The sequence below is a fragment of the Gracilinanus agilis genome, chromosome 1, assembly GCF_016433145.1.
Source record: "Gracilinanus agilis isolate LMUSP501 chromosome 1, AgileGrace, whole genome shotgun sequence".
NCBI lineage: Eukaryota > Metazoa > Chordata > Mammalia > Didelphimorphia > Didelphidae > Gracilinanus > Gracilinanus agilis.
Genome location: NC_058130.1, coordinates 341,790,391 through 341,802,476, shown reverse-complemented (window position 1 = coordinate 341,802,476; position 12,086 = coordinate 341,790,391). Strand labels below are relative to the sequence as shown.

At 39.3% G+C, this 12,086-nt stretch overlaps 1 protein-coding gene across 1 annotated transcript; it reads right to left on the bottom strand.

Annotated features, from left to right (window-relative positions):
- Positions 1–472: 472 nt before the first annotated feature.
- On the bottom strand, positions 473–3,599 carry S100Z (S100 calcium binding protein Z). The gene is made up of 2 exons (XM_044657703.1): positions 3,459–3,599; positions 473–631 (listed from the first exon to the last, which is right to left on the bottom strand). Exons 1-2 carry the CDS (start codon positions 3,597–3,599, stop codon positions 473–475), a joined length of 300 nt encoding a protein of 99 aa, XP_044513638.1.
- Between the last annotated feature and the right edge of the window lie 8,487 nt (positions 3,600–12,086).

Sequence of the window (12,086 nt, the reverse complement as noted above, 5' to 3'; positions counted from 1 at the left end):
AGGCAATTAAAATAAAATATCCAGAAAGCCAGGCTGTAGCAAGCTTTAAATGTAGGGTGGAGGAGTTTATATTTTATTTCAGATGCAACAGAGAATCACTGAAGATATTTGAACAGAAAAGCAATGGACCAATGCTTTTGGAAGATCATTTTGGCAGTTGTATTAGGACAAATTAGAGCAGGGTAAGATTGAAGACATAACCCAATTATCAGGGGAGTGGAAACAGGAGTTCTGATATAAATGCTTCAATACTACTAGCCTTATTGGAAAGTAGCTAGAAATTTGTGATAATTTTTTTCTGACTGAAAAGCAAATCCTTATGAGAATTCTAATAGATGTAGATAATTTAAAAAGGCTAAAGGGGAAATATTTTAAGGCTAATTACAACTTGATGATGGGAAGCCAGCAGAGGAAGACTACATAAACAAGGCAGGTCATACATTTGCCTGGAAGATTCATTTGCCCTTTCTTTCTACTTTGCTTTTTTCTTCATCTGCTCTTCAAAGTAGTCATTACAAGCCACTGTGAGGGCAGCCACCATAACTACAAACTCATTAAAGTCCACTTCATTGTCTTTATTGGCATCTAGATCTTTCATAATCTTGTCAACCAACTGCGGATCCTTCTGGCACTGAAAAGAAAAAAAAAGGAAATTCACAGCTCTCAAATTTGGGGGACACACAATAGCTCACAAATACCATCTGGCATTTACAGCTGGTATTTACATTGAAGATTTCATCATCCAGAGACATTTTCCAAGTGCGTGGTGTTGTCCTTGGTGCTGAACACCCTGATTTAGACAGGCCCAGTCCCACCCTCTAAGACCTTTATATAACAGCACAGATAAGAATGAACACAAAAACGATCTCCCAACAAGAGAATTTTTTCTTTTATGATAAATAGGAAAACAATTGATACTGTGATCACCTAAAGGTTATTTTCAGGATGGGAAGAGCATCCATTATCAGGAAAGAGTCAAGATATTTTTGGACTTAGAAAAGAAGGGCTCTGTACATAGGAACTCTTACATCTTCTCTGATTAGTGTTTACTTTGTTGTGGTTCATTTTCTCTAGTTGTGAATAAGGTCTTAGAATTAAGAAATCATAGATCTGGAGCAAAACCAGACCTTAGAATTCACCTAATTCACATTCCCCCTGTCCCTACATTAGGGCAGCTTGATGAGACAGTGGATAGAATCCTGGCTCTGGAGTCAGAAGGACCTGAGTTCAAATCCAACATCAGACACTTATTAGTTGTGTTACCTTGGGTAAGTCACTTCTCTTTGTTCGCCTCTGTTTCCTCATCCATAAAATAAGCTGGAGAAGGAAATTACCAACCACTCCTATATCTTTGCCAAGAAATCCCCAAATGGGGTCACAAAGAGTTGTACATGACAGAACAATTATCTAACCCCTTAATTTTACTGATGAGGGACCTGAGCACCACAGAAGTTATGTGACTTCCTCAAGGTCATATGGGTAGTAAGCCAGAATTCTAACTCAGGTCTTCTGACTCCAAGTTGAGTGCTTTCTTCCACTGTACCATACTATCTATCTCTCCTGTTATGTGACATTATTAACGACCACTAGTAAAGCCTATGAGATTTACATTTGATAGAAATCAGCTTGGTAGAAGCAGAATTGTCCTAAAATGCATTGATGTGCCAAATTCGAGTTCACCTATTACAGTGGTTCCCAAACTTTTTTGGCCTACCACTCCCTTTCCAGAAAAAATATTACTTAGCCCCCTGGAAATTAAATTTTAATAGCAATTAATAGGAAAGATAAATGCAGCTATGACCATCACTGCTTCCCTGGATCGCAGGAGCACCCACCAGGAGGTGGTAGCGCCCACTTTGGGAATCACTGACCTATTGGATGCCTCATCTTTAGTGTCATGCAGTGAATTAACTTAGTTGAAAATTTGAAATAAAGCAATACTTCAGATACTCCAGTGTCTAGCACAAGGCTTCGTACAGTTGTTGCATAACAAATGCTTGTTGAATTATACCCAATTGAATTGAATCTTAAACAAGAGTCAGGTAGATCCTGTACCTTGTTTTTAAAAAATGCAAGTTAAGCCTGAGTCACATAGGGCAAAATGTACAAATTATATCACAAGGTCCCTATAATCACCCATCACATTTCAGAAGTGTTTCCCAGACTTACAAGATCCTTTTTTCATAATAATGTCTTGTCTGTGCATCCCAGTTTTGCTCAGATCAATTCAAGGCGGCTCCCCGAATGCCACATGGTATGACTTTTTCCTAGGGACAGTGCCACATTCTGCTAATGGGAGGCCTTCTCCGTAGATTTATTGAACTGTGCCAATTTGAGAAGAGTGTCTATTTGTTATGCACCTGGTCTCCTGAACTGGCTCATATGCCAGACACACCCCCCAGCTATTGATTCCAATCAGCTTGTGCCGAGTTGACGCAGCTTTCCAAATCTTAGTCATTCGCTAAACAAAATTGACTTTTTCCCTCTCTCTACTAAGGAAGCCTATATTTTAATCAACTAAAGAGCAGACCACATGAGATGTCACCATCCATAACTTACATCCTGACATAACTGAATCATACCCAATATAACTTTGCTACTGGCTAGGCATAACTCCCTTCTATGAAGAGATAAAAAAAATATAAAAAGTTAATATGAGTTCCTTTCAGCTGAAGACATTAGTATCTGAGAGGATCTAGAAAGGTCTTATGGGAGAGGTGGGGCTTGAGCTGTTTCAAAGGCCATTAAAGGTCAACAGATTTAGAACTGGTAGGGACTGCAGTGGTTTTCCACTTTTAGCTCTCCCCTCTTGCTCTGCTCAGAGACATACAAAAGAAAGATCATTGACACTATAATCAGAAGGCTTAGGTTCAAAGCTTGCCTCTGATACTAGCTATGTGACCTTGGGAAGATCACTTGCCCTCCCTTAGTCTCAGTTTCCTCATCTATAAAATGGAGAGATTGCACTAGATGGCCCCCAAAGCCCTTGTATCTCTAAATCTATAACTGACAAACTGAAAAAGAGCTAGAGGTAGTGATGTAGGATGATTTAGGGTAGACCTTAACCACATATATCATGAAATGCACACATGCCAGATATGGGACCCTTGATTTTTTATTTGTACATTTGAGTGTGTGTGTGTATATGCATATATATATATATATTATATATAACACAGATTGAATTGCTTACCAGCTCTGGGAGGGGGAGAGGGAAGGGAGAGAAGAAGACAATTTGGATCATATAACTATGAAAAACTTATGAAGAAATTTATTATTATATGTAATTGGTAAAAAGGAAAAAAGAAAAATATTTATATGTGTATATGTTTAAAATGTGTGTGTGTAGCTACAGACCCAGGTGACATTTTCTCAAATTACAAGATGTAGAAGAAGCCACAAAAGAACATGCCTCCATTTACCTCCAACAAAAGAGAGAGAAAAAAAACCCCACTTACTGATAGGAAATCAGTGAGCTCACTCTGGAGCAGCAGTTTCAGCTCCCCTTTGTTGAGCTTGAACATGTCCCCTTCTTTGCTGGAGTAACAGTGGAAGATTTTAATCAGGGTGTCCATGGCTTTCTCCAGTTGGGTAGGCATGGCAGTCAGTTGGACAGCTTTTGCAGGGCCTGGCACCAACCTGAGACTCTAAGCAAGCCCGGTGGAAGGTGAACAAAGCCAGACAGAGAAGATGTAAAACTTCTGTGAAAATAGAACATTCCAGTAGAACCCTGAGACATTCAAGCAAGCAAGGATTGATTGTCAGACTAGCGTAATCATTTTAGCAAGTTTCATCTCACTCTAGAGCAGATCGACAAAACAAAAAAAGAGGTTAGATGGATAGGTTTGGTTTCTGCCTCCCCAAGTACACGTAAGCTAGTAAATAGGCGGTAATCGTATATTCATTTCAAAACAAAGACCCTTCTTCCCCACATATAGAGAATATATTTAATTTCATACCTGTTTGGATAACTCACTTCTGGGTCAACAGGTAGTTACAACTAATTCTGTATGGAATTGACAGGAGTTCCACCCAGCACCCACCAGCTTCCCTGGTAAATAGATGAAAATCACAGGTGACAAGAGCTCCAACCAGAGGAACCTCCTCTCCAGTTATTTGTCCAGAATGAACCGCCTCATGTGGCCATGAGGGAAGGGCTGGGAGTCCTTTGCCTGCATCTGGTTGGGAGGGGGGAGGGAAAGAGAACGGAAAAGAGGAAGCCTGACCTACCATTATAGAACAAGCGTCAGAAATGCAATTAGTTGCTAGGAAGTTGATGACTAGGAAGATAGCTAAATATAGAGAAGAGGTAAAAGGAAAAACTGTTTTGCTCAAACCTGAAGAGACCTTAGCCAAACCAAAGTCAAATCCATGGTAATGAGATCGTGAGCAGCAGCTTATAGCTCAAAAGTTCATGAAGTGAGAGAAATTAATGAGATGCTAGAAGAAACCACACTAGATGTCATTTATTATACTTTGGAAAAACTGACTTTCCCTCAAGTCTAAAATTTAATGATCCTAAGAAGGGAGAGGAGGAATCCCACCCTTTTTTCCTTTCCCACTAATTCCAAGATGGATATCTATAAGTCAATGCAAATAAGGATTGATCAGAGAACCTATGAGCTTACTGAGGAATTAAACCCTACCAGGATGAGCTATACAGAGGTGATTATAGCTCACTATTTTAATACTTCAGAAGATCTATTGGAGTAGGTTCATCTTCCATCAAAACTACTCCTGTGGTCCCCTCCAAAAACCAGTTACCTTTGGGGCCACCATTTGATGATAAACTTCTGAAAAAACTCTGGCAGATCTGTCCCCTGGTTAGTTCTCTCTACTCTTTCTGGCTTAGCACAGTCTTTGGAAACTAAGGCCTTTTCTGTGCAGTGGCAAGTAGAATTTAGGGGGAGGGAGAAATGTAATACTTTTGAAAATGAATATCTTTGGAAAGGATGAAAGCAGAATTCTCTGCTCTTTTCCCCCTACTTTGATGGCTCACACATCCTAGAGTATAGAGACCAAATCATTGATCTCACATAGGTCATTTCTAGTGAACAGAAGAATTGTAGCTAGGAGGTCAGGAAAGGATGGAGGGAGACTGGTCTCTCTTTAGGCTGGACACATCTGACTTCCACAAATATTTGAATCTACTGATCTAAAAACTCTTAAATGGTCCATTAGCCAAACAATATAGATTATAGCTATTATATAGTTACACTACTATACTATACTATTATAGTATATAGTTATACTACTTACTGGGCGAAGAACAGGTTAAGTTGCTAGAATTAAAATGAACAGTAACAGGGGGCAGCTGGGTAGCTCAGTAGATTGAGAGCCAGGCCTAGAGACTGGAGGTCCTAGGTTCAAATATGGCCTCAGACACTTCCCAGCTGTGTGACCCTGGGCAAGTTACTTGACCCCCATTTCCTACTCTTACCACTCTTCTGCCTTGGAGTCAATACACAGTATTGACTCCAAGACAGAAAGTAAGGATTTTTAAAAAATGAATAGTAACAGAATGATCAGTTGAGTGCTGGGAAAAAAACCTGAGGAAATTCGCCTTCTTTCTTCACATTTCAGAGGCTGTGGATGCAGAATATTACGTATACGTATACTATAAAAAGTAGTAGATGATTTGGAGGGTTGCTTTATCTTTTTCCCCAATAAAATCTGACTGTGACCCCATTTGGGGTTTTCTTGGCAAAGAACTGGAGGGTAAACTGAGGCAAACAGGGTTACACGACCTGCCCAGGGTCATACAGCTAGTGTCTGAGACCAGATTTGAAGTGAGGAAGATGAAGCTTCCTGACTCCTACCTAGCTGTACAGCCTTTAAATCTTTCTGTAAAAGTCAGTTATCGCTTGACAATGGGCTTAGAAATATGGTCTATTTATGTTATGGATTTGGGGGCCCTAAAGTAGGGGCAAAGGATGGAAAATTCAAAGAAATTCCCACTTGGTGTTTCCAGGTCTAGGGATTAACTTGGTTTCCTTGAGTTTGTGCCCAGTCGATTGTTTTCTATGGTGTCAGCCCGCCCCCTGGTGTTACCCAGGAGCACTACTTCTCTAGTTCTTCAAATTGCAGTTGCCAGAGGCAACTTTGTTTGAACTTGGAGGCACCTGAATAAAATTGTCATAACTCCAACCTCTAGGAACTTGAAGCATTAAGACTTTAAAAAATCCTGGCAATAGTGGGAGAAGCCTAAACAAATGTTTGTTTAGGCTAGATAGAGATACAGAGAGTATGGGATACTGAGATAAGTGAACAATATCAAAAATAGAATTGCCACTGATGTTTTTATATTGATTGATGATTTACAAGTAGTGCAAGTGTTATTATCTTCATTTCAGAGATGAAGAACTTAATCTCAGAGAGGGTAAGTGACTTGATTAGGTTCAAAGAGATAGTGGAGTAACTGTAGCTAAAATTCCAACCTTTTAAGCCACTACTAGCATGTTACACCATTCTGCCTATAGGGAACTGAGTGAGTGAATGAATGGACAAAGCAGTTTATTAAATACTTACTCTGTGCTCATCAGGGCAGCTGGGTGATAAATAGAATAGAGCACTGAATCTGTAGTCAGAAAGTTCTGAGTTCACATCTAGTCTCAAATCCTTATTATGTAACCCTGAGCAAGTAACTCAATCCTATTTGTCTCAGTTTCCTCATCTGTAATATGAGCTGGAAAAAAAGAAATGGCAAAGCACTACAGTATCTTTGCTGAGGAAACCCTAAATAGGATCATAAAGAGTCAGACACAAAAGGGTTCTAATTATCTCATAATTAGAGAAATGCAAATCAAAGCAACTCCGAGGTACCACCTCACACCTAGCAGATTAGCTAACATGACAGCAAAGGAAAGTGGTGAATGTTGGAGGGGATGTGGCAAAATTGGGACATTAATGCATTACTGGCGGAGTTGTGAATTGATCCAACCATTCTGGATGGCAATTTGGAACTATGTTCAAATGGCTATAAAAGACTGTCTGCCTGTTGATCCAGCCATACCGCTGCTGGGTTTATACCCCCAAAGAGATCATAGGGAAAAAGACTTGTACAAAAATATTTATAGCCACACTCTTTGTGGTGACAAAATTTGGAAAATGAGGGGATGCCCTTCCATTGGGAAATGGCTGAACAAATTATGGTATCTGTTGGTGATGGAATACTATTCTGCTCAAAGGAGTAGAAACACAAAGGAAAAACAACTGCTTGATCACATGAGTTAATGGGGATATTGTTGGGGATGTAGATGCTAAACAATCCCCCTAGTGCAACTATCAATAATGTAGAAATAGGTACTGATCAATGATACATGTAAAACCCAGTGGAATTGTGTGTCAGCTATGGGGAGGCAAGGGGGGTGGGGGAAAGGGAAAGAACATGAATCATGTAACCATGGGAAAATATTCTAAATTAAAAAAAAAAAAAGATTAAAAAAATGGAGTCAGACATGACTGAAAAACATCAACAACAAATGTGCTGGACATTGTTAAATATTGATACAGATCAACCACTATTCAAGCAACTCCAGTGCCTCCTTATTACCTCCATAATCAAACATAAAATCCAATTTTAATACCTTTAACAACTTAATCCCTTCCTACCTTTCCAGTCTTCTTACATCTTTTTTTATCCACATTCTCTTGGGTTCAGAGGCACTGGCCTCCTGAGCAACTCTCCCCTATGGCACAACTCTCTCTGTTTCTGTCTCTGTCTGTCTCTATTGCTCTCCTTCCTTTCTGCCTTCTGACTTCCATGGCTTCCTTTGAGTCTCAGTTATAGTCATCTTCAAGAAGATTTTCCTGGCGTTCCTTAATCTTAGTACCTTCTATATGAATCTACCCTTAATTTACCCTATTTTTGTTTGTTTGCATATGGTTGTTTGCATGTTGTCTCCCTCAATAGAACGTGGGTACCATAAGTTTTTGCTTTTCTTTGTATCTCCAGGGCTTGCCACGATCCTTCAATATAGTTACTGGAGATACAAATGCAAAAGAAAGACACGGTCTCTTTCTTTATGGAATTTACTATAGTCTGGTGACTTTAATACATTGCAAACATAACTTGTGGATGTCACTGCTGATGGAGGAAATGAAAAGTTAGGGAATTCACAATTACTATTAAGGTATAGTCATTGCATTTGATTTTTAGATACTGTATTTAAAATCATAGAAATTCATAGTACTGTTATTACTATGATTCTTCTGTGGGTTGCTGGTATAATACCAGGCATCTATTGCTTTTGAGGCATTTTTGAATTCTACCATTACAGCCTAAGAGTTAGATTTGGAACACCAGCATCAAATTCCTGTGACTCCAAAAATATTTAAAAAAAAAAAAGCCTTAACAGTAATTTGATCAAGGTCACATGGCAATTATGTATCAAAGGCTAGATCTGAATCCAGGTCATCATGATTTTAAGGTCAACTCATCACATGGCTCAACTCTTTAGTAAAGACCTTAATTCACGTGCTAAAGGGGAAGTAAGAAGATAGGAAGCTTTTTATATGAAGATTCAAAGAATAATTCATATATTAGAAGAGATATGAAAACACCAAAGGCTTAAATGTTCCCATGAAGACCTTTTATACATTTCAATTGAATTTGAAATGCTCACTATGCCAGGCACCTTGCAAAAAAGCACTGGTAATTCAAAGGTAAAAATGAAACAATCCTTGTCTTCAAGAAACTTGTATTCTGCTGGGGTTAGGGTAGAGATCAAACATATACAAAGTAATGAGAGACAAGGTTGGGTGAATACTAGCAAAGGATGAAAAATCAGAAAAATCTTGATATTTAGGAGCTGTTACATGAGCTGAGTCTTAACAGAAGCTTGGGTTTCCAAAAGGAGGAGGATTTCAGATAGGGGACAGAAAGAAATGGAATGTCTTATAGAGGGAATAACAGTAAATTCATTTGTTTATAATGTAGGCTTCAAGATGGGGAATCACTTGAATTCAATCTGGAACAATAGGCTGAGCAGTGTAATCCAGAAGTTGTTCAACTGACCAAGGCAAAATATAGCCAGATTATACCTTTTTTAAGGTCACACTAGCTTTTTTGGCTTCTGTATTATCCTGTTTCTTTTGAGCTTACTGGAGTTACTGGATCTTATTTAGGTAAACTGAAGTCTAACTATGTCTCTCCCATTTAGTCCATGTGAAGTTGATTTTTTTTAACCCAAGTGAAAGATTTTCTATTTGTCTCTATTATATCTCATCTTAATAGATGTGACCCAGTGTTCTAACCCAGGGGGTCAACAAACTACATCCCATGAGCAACACTTATGGTTCTTGAGCTAAGAATTGTCTTTACCATAAAAACTTTACATTTTTTTATTTTTTAATTATACTTTATTCCCTCCAAATTACATGGGAAAACAATTTTAATGTTCATTTAAAAAAAACTTTTGAATTCCAAATTCCCTCCCTTCCTCCTACCTCTCCTCCTTCATTCCTTCCCTCTATCCTTCCAGAGACAGTAAGCAATCTGATATAAATTCTACATATGCAATAGTGTAAAACATTTTCCATATTAGTCTTTTGTGGAAGACAAATCAAACAAAAAAAAAAGAAAAAGGTGAAATGTAGTATGTTTTGGTCTGAACTCAAACTCCATCAGTTTCTTCTCTGGAGGTGGATGATATTTTTCATCATGTCTTAGATCACCGAATAGTTTAAACTAGGTTATTCATAGTTGTTCATCAAAAATTTTGCTGTTACTATGTACAACATTTTTTAACATAAAAGTTCATAAAACATTTTTAATGTAAAAGTCATTCTTAACTCCCTGGCAAAACAAAAGCAGGAAATCGCTTGGATTTGGCCCACAGTCCATAATTTGCCAAGACCTGTAAGCTGCCAAAAAAAAATTGGCTCTTGATTGTAATATCCTATCCTCAATAAACTTATATTCCAATGGGGGGAAACAACAGATTAGAAAGGGAGCTGAACAGTAGAGCATAGGGGAAGGAGAAGGAGGTACCTGCATAAGGGAAAGGTGACTTAGTCTAGAGCAGGGGTTGACAACCTTTTTGGCAGTGAGAGCCATAAACAACACATTTTTAAAAATGTAATTTCATGAGAGCCGTATAGTGCTCACAGTGTGCGCTCCTGTAACAGAGCCTGAAAAAAAATTGACTTTATGGCTCCTGCAGAAAGAGCCATACGTTGCCGACCCCAGTCTAGAGAATAGTTTGTCTCCTTCTCAAATGAAGTTTCTGGGAAGAAGTGGCCAATAAGAGAAGAGACCTGAAGGAATAAGAGTGAGGAGGCATCTGAATCAAGTATTTTATAAACTGTATAGCCTTTATAAAAGCCAATTATTATCTTTTGGTTTTCTCCATGTATTTAAACCACCTCCTTTTCTGATCATATATTCCTCAATATCCTTTGTCACTTTTTGAGCATAGGTCCAGTTCAATTTAATTCAGTCTGAAAGAGGTGCCAGTACCTTGGAAATACGCTTCAACTTGCCCACATCCAGCATGCAATTCTGCATTTTCCTTTAGTTTATCTGTAGTTTCAATTTCTTGAATTCAGTAGTATCCAATACCTGCAAAAATATGATGTCATCAGGATAAATTTTGTGTTAAAAGATATAATAGTTTTTTCCGGGTTAAGATGGCGGCAGAGTAAGAAGCAGCTCTTAACCTCTCCTGACCGAAACACACAAAACTCCTCAAGGGGACATAAAAACAAGTCCAGACGAACGGAGGAACCCCACAACAGGGCACAGCGTGGAAGGTACGTGGAATTGAGACATTTCCAGGCTAAAAAGGGCTCTCCTTAAATCGCGAGCTGAGCAACCGCCCCACCCCCACCCCCTCCACACTCACCTATAGCTTCGAACCCAGCTAAAAAGAAATAGAGCAAGTTTGGGGCACCCATCGAGTCATCAGCAGCTCCGGGACCTGTTCCTGAGAGCAGCAAGACTTAGGACCCCATTAAGTCAAGAACGCACGCGAAAGCTGAGCGCGCGCGGGAGCAGAGAGTGGACGCTGGGCGCGCAGAGTGCCGGCTGAGCAGAGGCGTGGGTGCGGCTGAGCAGAGGCGTGGGTGCCAGCTGAGCAGAGGTGTGGGTGGAGGCAAACACAGCCAGGAACTAAAGCCTAAGTGGGGAACCAGTGCAGACGGGTATACGACTGTGGAAGTAGCGCCCTGAGACTTGTAAAGAAACTTCCTGCAGAGGATCAAGCAAGGGAATCCACCAGGGGGCTTGACCTTGGAAAAAACTAGAATTCAGACCTCAGGAGCCAATAGATCTCAGACAGACACTGAGAGCGAGGATAAACCTGAGAAGCTGCTGGGCTAATGATGGCTAACCAGTTACAGGAAATTCAGAAGAGAAAGAATAATAACAAAAAAAAGAAGTCTTTAACACTCGACAGCTTCTACACAGAGAAAATCCAGACAACCGAGCAAACAGAGGAGGAGAACAAACAACCATCCAGACCCTCCCCAAATAAGGAAAACTCCTCACAAGCTATGGACGAGTTCAAAGCTGAGATTTTGAGGAAAATGGAAGAGATCTGGCAAGAAAATAACAGCTTAAAAGGTAGAATCTTGCAGCTGGAAAGCGAGGCTCAGAAAACAAATGAACTGATAAGCAAATTGAACACAAGAAATGACCAGATTGAAAAGGAATACCAAAAGATTATGGCCGAAAACAAGAAGATTATGGCCGAAAACCAAAAGATTATGGCCGATTACCAGAAGATTATGGCCGAAAAACAAAAGATTATAGCCGAAAATCAATCCCTAAAGGCTAGAATTGAGCAAGTAGAAACTAATGATCTCTCAAGACAACAAGAACAAATAAAACAAAGCCAAAAGACTGAAAAAATAGAAGGAAACATGAAATATCTCAATGAGAGAGTGACAGACCAAGAAAACCGGTCTAGAAGAGACAATTTGAGAATAATTGGTCTTCCAGAAAAACCAGAAATTAATAGAAACCTGGACTCCATACTAACAGAAATAATTCAGCAAAATTGCCCTGAAGTCCTACAACAAGAGGGCAATATAGACATTGAAAGGATTCATAGAACACCTGCGGCATTCGATCAAGAAAGGAAAAC

Excerpts from the sequence above, each read along its gene's own strand:
- S100Z (XM_044657703.1), bottom strand. The coding sequence starts at position 3,599 with ATGCCTACCCAACTGGAGAAAGCCATGGACACCCTGATTAAAATCTTC. Across the intron at positions 632-3,458 it reads AGCTCACTGATTTCCTATCA|TGCCAGAAGGATCCGCAGTT; the intron begins GTAAGTGGGGTT and ends TTTTCTTTTCAG.